The sequence below is a fragment of the Argopecten irradians genome, chromosome 3, assembly GCF_041381155.1.
Source record: "Argopecten irradians isolate NY chromosome 3, Ai_NY, whole genome shotgun sequence".
In the NCBI taxonomy this organism is placed as follows: Eukaryota; Metazoa; Mollusca; class Bivalvia; order Pectinida; family Pectinidae; genus Argopecten; species Argopecten irradians.
Window position 1 is genome coordinate 27019763 of NC_091136.1, and position 13904 is coordinate 27033666.

A 13904-nucleotide genomic window follows, 5' to 3' on the forward strand; every position below is an offset into this window, starting at 1 on the left:
CCCGCCTCTCAGGCCCCTGGGGGGTCAGCCCCATCATTTGTACAATTTTCAGTTAGTAGCCCATAAGGATGCTACCAGTCAAATTTTGTTGAAATCCGACCAGCGGTTATGGAGAAGAAGTCGATTGTTGACGGACGGACGGACGGACGGACGACGGACGACGGACGACGGACGACGGACGCCGGACGCCACGGTATGGCATAAGCTCACCTTGGTCCTTCGGACCAGGTGAGCTAAAAAGCACACAACTTGTGAAAGGTATCTGAAAGTGTGAAAACATGACTTGATTTTCACTTATTGTCCTTGAAAAACCCTTGAAAAAGCCTTGAATTATGGTAAAAAATTGTGGGAACCCTGTACCAGATAGCAGGTGAGCGATTCGGTCCCATTGGGCCCATGTTCTGTGTCCCTTGTGTGGTCTCTTTAGACAGGTTTGGCTGTAAATACATTGTTTCTCAGGAGTATGAATCTGTGTGAAGATGTTTAAATTGTTATCGTTATCTATTGATCATTGCAGCGTTATACAAATAAAAAGAAAAAGTGTCATAATTATATCAGTGTTTTATATTGCACCCATCTAAGTCAGCTATCACAAAAATGACGCGTAATTAAAACAAACAAAAAATATAATATATTTTAATTTCATCAAATATCACATATTGAAATCATGTAAAATTATATAAAAATTATAGACTATGAAAATTTGAGGATATTAGAGATCTCTTATAGAGACAATAGATAGGTACCCGGTACATGGACATATGTATGTCATTCAATCGTACAAATACTAATAATCATAAAAACTCTTTAGTATCCTAGTGGACACTGGGACAGTTACTCTTCACTCATTACTGGTACACAGTATGATACAGCTTGATGATGTCCCCAGATGTTGACACATCAACAAAACAAATGTCCTTCTGACCAATAAGGTGTCAGAGACAAGCCAGATTGCACAGACCACTATTGAGAGGACAACTGCATACAATATTTCAAATAATTATTGTATCTAGTACATGAATGTTGTTGAGGATATTGTGGATCCTAGAGTTGTCTCCCTTCATTGCCAAAGGATTTACGTTACTGGGAATTAACTCGGATCTGTCTTGCTTCCTTCAGCCATCCTGTTATTATTGTGGAAATTTTCTGAAACAAGTTATTTCATAGAGCTCAGTTGTAGTTCTGCTAATTACAACCTGTATAGTCTGGAAACCTTTCTAAACAGGTCCAATATGCTGGTTCTGATGACATCCTATTTAGACAAGTTGTATTAGAAACAAAGAGATTTATGAATTTCTATCATCTAGTGCTTTAATTTAAGATACCACAACTTTTCATGCATAACATATTTGTGTTAAAATGCATCAATATTATTGGGAGTGGAAAATGATACAAAAATTGATGGAACTGGATGGTTTTCTGGTGGACATAAGAACTCGACATGAATAAAATTTGTGTTAATTATGTATATCAAACCTATCTATAATCCCCTCAAGAAGAAGATGAATGAACAGACAGACAAAGTCATCTGCATCCCTGAAAACATTGTATAAAGACCTGCTTAATAAGACCCTAGTGTCCCTAATGGTCAATTTCAACACAAGACCTGTGTATAAAGACCACTTGTCTCTAAAGACCTTTTTTTCTTGGTCCTTTTGGTGCTCTTTATAGACAGGTTTTACTGCGGTATAATCAATGATTTACCTTTCGTGCGACGGTGAGTGCCGGTGGATCCTTGGGTTTAGTAGAGCCAAGGTCATTACAGTGAGCAGTGCCCTCTATAAACACTGCATGTTCCGTGTCGCTGAGGTCAGTTAGTACACCCAGTTTATGCCAAGGGTCAATGGAACCTATAACAATTATAACATCTATTTGTGAATGATGATTGAAAATATTACCTTGTTTATCATATGTATTATCAAACAAAAATTATTGCACAACATATTACATTTGTCATCTGTGAATGGCTATGTGAAAACTTTTTAATACCTGGTAAGCTAAAAGTTTGGACGAAACTGTTTTATGATCTTAAGTCCTAAACCAGAGAAAGCATGTAACTCGACTGGTTTACAACATGCAGTTAGGAAATCAAACCATTAACAGTTGAAAGTTATTAGATTTAGTTGTTAGTTATTAAGTAACTTTATGTCATACTGAATGAAACATTTGAAAACCTTGTTTAGGGGCTATAAATCTTGGTCTAAAAGCAGAGCAGTTTGTTATGGTAATATGAATTCATAAGAATATCTGTCTCCATTTCTGACAGAAAAAGTGATTATCAGCAGATCTTGATCCCTTATAATATTAAAAAATATTAATATAATAGTGCTTTGAACATAATAAAATTTTTGACCATTTGAGAAGATGATCTTGCTGCCCCGTGGTTGGTCTCCGCCATAGTACTCATTGGTGAAGCTGACAAACTTGGGAATTTCCTCTGGTGAGATGCTGAAGAAGTCACTACAGAGTTTGGTCTGACTAGGCAGGTCCATAAGGCGGGAGAAGGGACAGTTGGTTTTGTCATCACAGGTCTGGTCTGTAATACAATGGGAGATAACTCTCACAGTACATTTCTAAACAATTTTTTTCAGGTTGGAGAGTATTATTCATGTAATGATATTTGTTTACACAACTAGTGAATGTTATATGTCCGACGTTTCAATGACTAGTATGATGTTTACTCTACAACCTTCATCAGACAAATGACCAGGCAGTCTAATTACATACATAAAGGTATAAAAAGTTTACAAGTCGTCTAAGATAATTTGTACAATTCGAACTTGCGAACCAATGGTGAAGGTAATATGTCAGAATCTCTAACTACTTGACAATCTCTGATATTCTTCAACTATTTTTCATTTAAGACATTATATAATATAGTGTTTTATTATTTTGAATGATGCATTGGTCTTACAGTATCCAAACTGTGTACATGTCTGCCAGATCCACTGCCTCATGCCCGGTCCCTCTGCCTTCCGGTCCACAGTTGTATTGCTCACCATTCTAACACTTTCTGCATAGGAGTTGTTCACACAAGACAAGTTCATGGTTTTCATGAACTCCTAAAGTAAAATCAAATTCATTAAATGATTATCAAATAGAATATTAAGAAAAGGTAACTACTCGGATTAATACCATATTATTATATGTATCAAATGTTCAGGGTCCAGGTGAAAGACGGTATGGTGGACTAGACATGGCTTAATTATGTTTTATATATACATGAATGTACAGCTTTGTATCATTGGAATGATAGAAGAACATAACATGTCGTTGGTGATAGGGTTATTAGAATTAATATTCTGACTTTGAGTCATGTTTTAGCGATTGTTGAATAACGGTTGTGCCTAAGAAAAATGGTCATTTAAAAGGAGTGCTTGTTTGTCATATATAGAGGGACTACTGTACGTACTTGGTTTAAAGCAGCAAAATTCCTTAACGGATCACTGGATACCTCCATGATACCACAAATCCCATCAATGTTCAGGCCAGGCAGCTCGTTGTTATACTGGACCACACCCTGCACGATGGACGCCAGGTTGGACACAAATGTCAGTCTGTCCAGTGGGTCAGTGACAGGGTCACATGATTTGAAATAGCCCTCTAACAATGTATGGTTACCCAGCTTTAATAGGTCATCAATCTGGATGAAGGCTTGTTGGATCTGGGTCATGCACTGTGGAAAGGAAGTGGTAATTTATGGTAAAATAAAAGCATAAAAACATTTGTAAGAAATACTCATAAATCTATGGAGAATTCATATTCTGTAAAATTGTTTATTTATGTGTGGAGAAAATGTCATGATTTCCTGTTAAGTACTTATTCGTGGGAAGAATTTTTCGAGCATTTGTTATTTTCTTACAGTAATAAGTGAGAGTTATTTCAATTGTCACTCTTTTCATTTTATTTGTGAGTATCTAAGAAATGAACTTGCCATCAAAATGATAATTGGAAAGATAGCAAAATCAGGCAAGGCAGATGGACAGCGGGTTTTCTCCTCAACCTTATTTTAAGCAATATGACTTTGATAATTGCATACATATATATTTATGTACCTACTTCCTCGTTACCTCCAACAATTGAAGATTCTAAGCTGGCTGCAACTACATCATTGTAGCCTTCAAAGTTTGTAAGAGCCTGGACAGGGGCTGAGGAGGCTAGGGCTCCAATCACTAAATGAGGGTACTGTTAGGTAAAACACAAGCAGAAACTCTGTCATTACAAAGGTAACAATTTTCAACTTCAGGATTTCTTTCAAAGTACTCAACTCAGATGACGATATAACAAAACGAAACATGTTATCTGTAAATGTTTTACATAGACACCAGTTTGTACTTTTTCTAACCCTACACACAATACAACATGTATTCATTTTCAAATGATAGCAATATCTAACCATAACAAACAGTCATTGAGAAGCTATTTATACCAGGTATATGACAACTTCAGAACAGACTAAGAAGTGACCTTGACCTAGATTCACTGCTGTCACCTTGACCCCTGTCCTACTGACCTTGATCCTAAACCAAGCAGACAAAGCTCCTGAGTAACTACCACCAAAGCACACCCAGGGATGATCTCGTGTCAGGTTATACTTCAGTGAGATAAAACTGTGGACTTCAGCCAAGTCAGCCAGTCTGTGGAGTGCAGGAGGGAATTGCTTATGGTACAATGTATGTGGAAAATGATTTAATTCTGAAAACGTTTTTATGTATTAGCATATTACTGAGTTATCTGCCCTTCCCATAGTACATTTATTTGATTATAAAGTCATGAGTTTATGGGCATAACATCAGAGTTTTCAAAGAAATCAATGCAAGTTTTTTAATGGAAAGTAATGGATACCTATCCGCAAGGGAATTAACTTTCTAATATATTGTAAAGAAGGAACAGGTTAAAACACAACAAGTTTTTTTTTATGATGGAATATTGTTAAACCCCAGAGTATTATGACTTTCCAACTTATGCTCAAGCAATCATCTAAGATTTTCATATAAGAATGCTAACAAAGTGGTTGTGTATAACTATTGTGAATATAGTGTACTGTATTTGGTTTGCTTATTAAGTAATAGAAACAGAGCTTAATGTTTTGGTTGGGAGAAGTTCATGTATTACATACGCCTGTTGACTGGAGAGATGTCGGAGGGAGTCCAACTTCAGGCCATCATCATTGATACTGGCGCCATAGAAACGATGCTCAGCTGCCACAATCAAGGCACTGACAGATTTAGCTAGTTCTGCATGGAAACCTATAATATCAAATTAAAATGTAATATAGTACTATTTATAAATTCTCTGATTTTAATGTCCAACAATTTTATGAAGAAGGCTTTGTCAGGTTTCTTAAAATTGTTTTCTTCAAAGGCTCTGTGTGCGACAACAGAAGAGACAGGTAACTAGTCATTTGAAGTACATCAAAAGAATCAAATAATGGTACAATGCGTGGCTTCAAATTTGGATGTCTGCTTTTTGCAATCTTTAAAGGAAGTCTAGAATATCAAAAATATTATTACTCCTATCTGATTCATGGAATACATTTTCAAATTTATAAGCAACTCAGCTTAGAATTCAAGCTTTATTATGATCAAAGATTAGGGATTTGTGAAAATTTAACGTGGAAATGGAAATACTGGTTTAAAAATTCTTTACTCTTACATAAATCATTTTGACTACCTATTCATTTTGGTTTTTTTTTAAATCAATACACTATCCATTACCTTCCTTTGCTATTTTAGAATCCAGAGTTCCCTCCCCTTGAATAAACAGGAATACAGGTCCCTTCTGTGCTTCATAGAATTGTTCATTGACAAACAGTCTCTGTTCAAATGTCTTGCCATTCTCCTATAAAACATTTTTTATTTCAATACTGAGATGTTTAATTTTTGTCCAGTAAATACTGTTTAAAAACTGTTAAAACACCCTCCCCCCCCTACCGAAATTCCGCTCATCACCTGGACTGGTTAGCTAACACTGCTTCATACCTATAATTACATATACGACAGTAAAATGGAAGGAACAATAAAGACTCTGAAAGTTTTTTTCCAGGGGCGGATATAACGAAAGTGATAGTAACCCCGGGAGTATTAAGGATGACCTATTATAGATTCTACATCTAGTGAACTGCTAATGTGTCTTATTGTAATATGATAATTTGAACATTTGTACATATTTGATGATTTATTTGCCATTATATTACCTGTGATAGTCTATCAAAATGGTCGAGCGGCTGGGTAATAAACAGTTCAGAGACAGGGTCTGGTTTCCCACTACCCAACAATCCAGTCCTTCTTTCATCCACTAGCTTTTTAATCTTCCAAAAATGGGTTCCTAGATATGATAAAAACTTCATCCGTAATTATATATTTTTAAATAAAAATGTTCGGCATAATGTACATGTTTACCAGTAATTGCTCAATATTTTCAGGCATACTAGTATAGAAAGACTATAGAAAGGCAAGCTTCACTTCAGGTATAATCTAATCTTATTTGGTAAAGTAAAAAAAAAAATTGTGTGTCATCAGAGAAATAAATAAATGTACATATATACTTTTATACAGACAAAAAATGAGTTTGAATGACGATAAACTTTCAAACTCTATCACCCTTTCTGGGCTCTTCAGGAGAGCACTATTCAGTATGTATACACATATATATTGTGTTAGTTATTAAGAGCATTTGATTTAGTTTTCACGTGGTTATGGATTGACCAATCTGCTACCAACATACATATGCAGTCAGATGTATATAATATTTATGAGTAGACCTGGCCCCAGTCATACACGTATACATCTAATCTATGTTTCTGATATCTTCAATGTCAATTGACATGGTATCATTATCACATGATAAGTCATAAGGGTCTTTAAGTGTTTTATGTGTGATTTGTACAGTGTATACTGTATTATACATCATGTAGTATGTACAGACGTTTGATCATCAATACCAAAGCCTTGTAAACAAAATATCTTAAAGAAACTAATATATTTTTAAATAACTATGAAAGTGGTGAAGAATGAAGCTAAGCTTATCCCTAAGATAGCCGTGCAATATCGATTCACGATGTCTTCCAATTTTCAAGTATTTTGGCATCAAAATATCAAAACGATTTCCATGACCGCAATCAAATTAAAGTTATCATACCAATTATTGCCTCACATAGATCAGAACAAAGTGCCACTATTAGCACCGTGAGCAACACTGAAATCCACTTCATTTTGTCCAAACACAGTCGGTAAACGGCAGGCAGGCAGTGACTGATGCTCCGATGCTGTCACGTGAAGTTGTTTACATGTTATAGATGAATTATCTGTCCCTGTTTCCGGTATTGCGCAATCATTTGGTGGAACTTTGAACGAACCGGCGGCAAGCACTCGAAGTAAGCCTAGGAGGTCCGAATTCTTTGATAATTGTCAATCCATTTAGTTATGGATATACTCAAGCCTGATAACGGACGAGTAATATGTCTTAATTGTATGTAAATTTACAGAACTCACGTTATGCTGTATAAAAAGGGACAGCACGTCAAATCGATGTGTGCAAAATAGCCTGTTACAGCAATCTGATTAAAATATCATTATACCATTATAGATCAGATTGAATATACATGAACATTTTGTACATTGTACACGTAAGCTTATACTGTACAGTAGACATTTAGATGTATCTTATTCGACATCACGTAGGCCTAGTCAAAAGTTTGGTTTGTATAAGATGAACATGTAGTTGTATCAGAATTTCTTACTATAAAATACAATATTTAGGCATATGGCACATCATCATGTCACTACATACATACATGGATAAGTTTGCAATTTTGTTGTACATTGTATCAGAAACAAAACATGTTTCTGATTGTATAAGAATTTCTGAATATAAAATTCATTTGAACCAAGGACGTATATGAGAAGGATAAGTCACACTGGGTTTTGGGGAGTACAACGTAGGAGCTTTTGTGTTTGTACACTGACCGTGATGTTGGGCGACGACTGATTTTCCTTTGATATCCGCCGGCGCAGCCTTTGATATAGCTTGCGGGTCCGAGGGCTACCGTCTTACTTTCTGAAGCGGGGCCGTCATTTCTTGATCTGTCGTATTTTTAACGAAGATTTAAGACATGTCTCCTAAATCTTCCGTTCTTAAAGCAAGTGATAAACGTTGTGAAATTTAATAAACTTTACATTGGTGTTTCGTTTGACTCGATAAGACAAGTATTTGTTGAGAAAAACAGTTTTTATTCCCGGTTCATAGGCATCTCGCGTGGTGTTCAGTAGTTTAAAGAGACAGTCACGAATCCTTCTCACTTATAAATCCTTGTTTGAACAAATACTAGACTATACAATGTTACATTATTAGATAACATTGATACATGTACATGCGTACATTGTATAAGAATTTCTGACTATGAAATAAAAAAAAAATACTTGTATGCATAAAGTAAATAATATGAATATGTACTTTGTATAAGAATTTTATTAATTTCAGACTATGAAAACAAATGTACATACATGTACATGTAAACGCACTGGAATGTAGATAATCTTATCTTTTTTAATAGTATAATATTTTTATAGTCAGAACTTTATAGAACTTGTTAAGGTCATACAAGGTTTTATAGAGATATATGTACACATCTTTATATCTACCCTGCAGTATCCATCTATGTAATAATTACTTATAAATATTTACATGTATACAAACCTCCATTACAGATGGACTGGCTGTGTTTCCTGGTTTTCTGTGCTGTGGTTTTCCTGCTGTTACAAATCCTCATGCTTCTAAGGTCAGACTGTGACCTAGCACTTAAATGGATACATCTATTTGGAAAAACTCCAGGTACATTTTGGACCAATTTATTTTAAACATACCTACATTTAAGCACTTGTCATACCAGACATTTTGTACCTAAATATGTTGGTGCTACCCCGTACCTAATAGTATTTTTGGTATATTAGTAATTTTATCACTCTGCAATTTTGTGCTTGGGATAAATGAAATACCTTTACGCTAAATTCTGTGTGAATGTATGCAATGTCAAATATTTCATTATTTTGTGCCATATTTAAGTGCATGTATACATATTTGTATCTCACTTGATCAATAAGCTCCCAGTGTGGTTAAAAAAATTGAAAAATAAAGGGACCCTTAATAGGACCAAATTTGGGATACGTAATATTTCACAAAATCATTGCACAGAATAAGCGATTAGTCAATATTTAGAAAAGATTTTTTTGTGTATATAAGTCAATTTAATATATGTGAAATTGAGGCCTCAAAAAACGAAGGGGTGCTAATTGGATTGAATATGGTATATCAAGGTTGAACAACTTACTACAACAGAAAGAAGGTTGAATATTGTATCAAAATGATTTGAATCACAGGAAGTCTGAAAGGCAAGGTGGTATGGGTGACCGGAGCCTCTAGTGGAATTGGTGAGGCCTTAGTCTTAAAACTGGCTGCTGTTGGGTGTCGTCTAGTACTGTCAGCCCGACGAGAGGACAAACTTCAGAGGCTCAAAGAACAATGTGTAGGTACGAATCCATTCTTAAGACTATTTCATTTATCGAATTAAGGAGAATCATTGCTTTGTCACTTCACTTACCATTTTGTGTTAATCACTTTTTCAAAATGTGTATCGTACATCAAGATCATAATATTACCGTATATGTTAATTGAGACCCAAAGAAAGTGGTCACTCTCCACAGATTCTAGAATAATATAAAAAAAAGATAAAAAGCTAGATAAGTGGGTCACAGTGTGTTGTAAATCCTCTGTGTTGTAATAAACAAGTGTATCATAAAATGTATGGATGATATATAGCAGAAATTTTCTTTATTCAATGTTTCCCAGATCAGTATGGTGCCCCAGAGGATTACCTTGTCCTACCCCTAGATTTACTGGACTACAACTCACACAAAGGTTTGGTGGACACTGTACTCAAATATTTCAAAAAGGTACATTTCACATTCTTCATTTGTTTTCAATTGTTTTATTTCCTCTTTCACACTTATAGAATCTATACAGATTTCTGTGATTTATGTTTGTGTTACTGGGTATTATTGATTATTTTTGAGAATATGGTCTGATTTAATATATATATGTATATAAACAAGAGATCCCAGAGGGATCTTGGCGCCCACCAAAGATTGATCTATGTCTGACAAATGAAAGAGGGATCTTTTCTCTGCTTTTCAAACTTACAATTCTTTTTTCTGCTTTTCAAACTTTAAACTATCAAAATCCAAGATGGTGGTCGCAAAATGCAATAGGCAGAACTAGGGTCCTAGAGGAACCTACATATGATATTTGAGAACAATCCCTTCAATACTTTCTGAGAAATAGCGGTAACAAACTTTAACTATCAAAATCCAAGATGGCCACCGGTCGGCCATCTTGTTGACCGATCAGTCCCAAAATGCAATATGCACAACTGGGGTCCTAGGGGAACCTACATATGAAATTTGAGAAAGATCCCTTCAGTGCTTTCTGAGAAATAGCGGTAACAAACTTTAACTATCAAAATCCAAGATGGCTACCTGGCGGCCATCTTGTTGACCGATCAGTCCCAAAATGCAATATGCACAACTGGGGTCCTAGGGGAACCTACATATGAAATTTGAGAAAGATCCCTTTAGTGCTTTTTGAGAAATAGCGGTAACAAACTTTAACTATCAAAATCCAAGATGGCTACCTGGCAGCCATCTTGTTGACTGATCAGTCCCAAAATGCAATATGCACTACTAGGGTCCAAGGGGAACCTACATATGAAATTTGAGACCAATCCCTTCAATACTTTCTGAGAAATAGCCGTAACAAACTTTAACTATCAAAATCCAAGATGGCTGCTTGTCGGCCATCTTGTTGACCGATCAGTCCCAAAATGTAATATGCAGAACTAGGGTCCAAGAGGAACCTACATATGAAATTTGAGAAAGATCCCTTCAACACTTTCTGAGAAATAGCGGTAACAAACTTTAACTATCAAAATCCAAGATGGCCACCGGTCGGCCATCTTGTTGACCGATCAGTCCCAAAATGCAATATGCACAACTGGGGTCCTAGGGGAACCTACATATGAAATTTGAGAAAGATCCCTTCAGTACTTTCTGAGAATTAGCGGTAACAAACTTTAACTATCAAAATCCAAGATGGCGGCTGGTCGGCCATCTTGTTGACCGATCAGTCCCAAAATGCAATATGCACAACAAGGGTCCTACGGGAACCTACATATGAAATTTGAGAAAGATCCCTTCAATACTTTATGAGAAATAGCGGTAACAAACTTTAACTATCAAAATCCAAGATGGCTGCCTGGTGGCCATCTTGTTGACCGATCAGTCCCAAAATATAATATGCACAACTAGGGTCCTAGGGGAACCTACATATGAAATTTGAGAAAGATCCCTTCAGTGCTTTCTGAGAAATAGCGGTAACAAACTTTAACTATCAAAATCCAAGATGGCGGCTGGTCGGCCATCTTGTTGACCGATCAGTCCCAAAATGCAATATGCACAACTAGGGTCCTAGGGGAACCTACATATGAAATTTGAGAAAGATCCCTTCAGTACTTTCTGAGAAATAGCGGTAACAAACTTTAACTATCAAAATCCAAGATGGCTGCCTGGCGGCCATCTTGTTGACCGATCAGTCCCAAAATACAATATGCACAACTAGGGTCCTAGGGGAACCTACATATGAAATTTGAGAAAGATCCCTTCAGTACTTTTAGAGAAATAGCGGTAACAAGAATTGTTAACGGACGGACGGACGGACGGACGGACGGACGGAAGGACGGACGGACGGAAGGACGGACGGACGGACGGAAGGACGGACGGACGACGGACCACGGACGAAAGGCGATTTGAATAGCCCACCATCTGATGATGGTGGGCTAAAAATAAAATCTGTTCATTAGAATTTTTTTTTTTTTAAATATGTGCAGTAAAATGATTGGTTAATTGTTTCATAAAAATGCTGTAATTTTAAAATTATTACCAGTACATTTTGAACCTTGCAAAATTAATAAGTATTTCCAAAGCTATCACTTGTTACTGATGTAGATCTAGAGATATACTTATAATAGGATTAGGTATTTAATTTTTTGACAAGGAAAACTTGATCATGTGTTCTTGTAATTGCCTTACCACAGATAGACTGTCTTGTGAACAATGCAGGTCGGTCACAGAGGGCTGTGATTAGCAAGACCAGTTTTACTGTTGACCAACAGATGCTAGCGGTCAACACTTTAGGTCCGATATCATTGACAAAGGCAGTCCTTCCAGTATTCATTAGACAGAATTCTGGCCATGTGGTGGTCACTAGTAGTGTGGCAGGTAAAATTGGTAAGTCAAATGACAGAAGGCTATTATGTTTTAAGTTTAACTCATTCACCCCTGAATTGTCATAATGGACTAGTCTAGTCTTTGTTTTAGAAAAGACTAAACATGTATTTAGGGGCGAATGAGTTAATGAACATTTAATTTTGGTAATCCCAGGTCATACGGTGACATTCAATCCAGCCACCAGCCTCGATGTTTGTTCTCAAAAGTTTACTAAATTATCTCCCCCTAGTTTGTAATGTCATTGAGACTAAAATTGCAAAAGTTCAATTTCAGACATTTATTATGTAAAACTTGAATAACCTAATCACAAGCAGGTTTTCAGCAGCTGTCTCCGATTAATTTTCTTATTAGATAGTATGCTTATCACATAATGTAGTATTCTGTGATTGAATTTGACTCTGACATGATGTATTGTTATAATTTGCCAGGTGCACCAGGCCTTGGCTCATACTGTGCCAGCAAGCATGCACTTCATGTAAGTTGTGTCTTTCACTACCTTTCATTAAGGATGAAATAAAATTTTGAAATGTTTACAATTGTTGGATCTAATTAAAATCATCTGTTCCTGGCTTTGTTTACTAAATACTATACCTGAACATCTTTCAGTCAGCGGGAGTTACGGACAAGCAATGAACAGATGATATTAATCTGTATGAACTAATTTAGACTAATACTGCTCTCTTATGTTCATCCTGAAGTAGATAGTGTCACAATATCATTATGGTTTTCCTCTCCTAGGGATGGTTTGACTGTCTACGTGTTGAGTCTGTCATGCACAATATACAGGTGACAATGGCCTGTCCCGGTCCTGTATTCTCAGAAGCTTTGATTCATGCCTTCACTGAGGATCCCAAAAAGGTAAAGTAGACGATAAAGGTCAAAGTTCAAAACATTACAATATCCGTCATGACTTTTTTATTCATATTGGTACTAGTTCTGCTTCACACTACATAGATTATTTACATAAGCATATTATTGAAATTATGCAGCTACCTTACAATTTAAAATCAACTTAAACTGTTTTCCCTTAACAAGAGATGATTGCTGTACCAGCTTACAATGGTATTAGAGACTTTGTTGGTGTCGGCCTTTTTATGTCCCCACTTTGAGATATGGTAGCTTATTTTGCTACATCCTGTCCATTTGCTGTATGTTGGCAGGGATATTTGTGCCTTATAAGACATTCTAGTTGTAATTAAATTTGTATCAACAGAACTTAGGTGTGGAGATGAAGCCAGAGGAGAAGAGGATGACAGCAGCCCGCTGTGCTCACTTAATGGCTGTCGCTATGGCAAACAATATGGATGAAGTCTGGCTTACAGCCAATCCGGAGTTATCTTTCCTTTATATGAACCAGTACCTACCTGGGATATTTCATTGGTAAGCTTTAAGAAACAAGTCTGTAAGGTTGATTAAAAGTTTTAATAAAAGAAAATAGTGGGTAATACATTATTTAACAAGATGTCACTTGAAATACTGAAATATGAACTCAATCATGATCAGAATGTGTTTATGGTGTATGTAATGTACTACCGGTAGATGGTATTCACTAGTTTTTGTTTAAGA

The 13904-nt window shown here is 36.1% G+C and overlaps 2 protein-coding genes across 4 annotated transcripts in view; one reads left to right on the plus strand and one right to left on the minus strand.

Annotated features, from left to right (window-relative positions):
• Positions 1-13904, plus strand: part of LOC138318040 (E3 ubiquitin-protein ligase FANCL-like) — a 50231-nt gene that overhangs the window by 35827 nt on the left and 500 nt on the right. For all 3 annotated transcript variants that reach the window (XM_069260089.1, XM_069260091.1, XM_069260090.1), the window contains exons 14-20: positions 8709-8832; positions 9378-9527; positions 9847-9950; positions 12146-12338; positions 12767-12813; positions 13077-13196; positions 13552-13718. In XM_069260089.1, coding sequence (XP_069116190.1) covers positions 8709-8832; positions 9378-9527; positions 9847-9950; positions 12146-12338; positions 12767-12813; positions 13077-13196; positions 13552-13718 — 905 coding nt within the window. The remainder of the gene's footprint in view (positions 1-8708; positions 8833-9377; positions 9528-9846; positions 9951-12145; positions 12339-12766; positions 12814-13076; positions 13197-13551; positions 13719-13904) is intronic.
• Positions 621-7305, minus strand: LOC138318041 (thymus-specific serine protease-like). Its single transcript, XM_069260092.1, has 11 exons — positions 7141-7305; positions 6197-6327; positions 5718-5841; positions 5120-5249; positions 4514-4637; positions 4060-4185; positions 3413-3676; positions 2915-3062; positions 2354-2536; positions 1705-1850; positions 621-1146 (listed from the first exon to the last, which is right to left on the minus strand). The coding sequence occupies exons 1-11, from the start codon at positions 7211-7213 to the stop codon at positions 1081-1083; spliced, it is 1515 nt and encodes a 504-aa protein (XP_069116193.1). The 5' UTR covers positions 7214-7305; the 3' UTR covers positions 621-1080.

Coding starts and splice junctions, on each gene's coding strand:
- LOC138318041 (XM_069260092.1), bottom strand. CDS start 7,213: ATGAAGTGGATTTCAGTGTTGCTCACGGTGCTAATAGTGGCACTTTGT. Junction 6,328..7,140: donor TCTATGTGAGGCAATAATTG/GTATGATAACTT, acceptor TATCATATCTAG/GAACCCATTTTTGGAAGATT. Junction 5,250..5,717: donor TTCTAAAATAGCAAAGGAAG/GTAATGGATAGT, acceptor TTGATATTATAG/GTTTCCATGCAGAACTAGCT.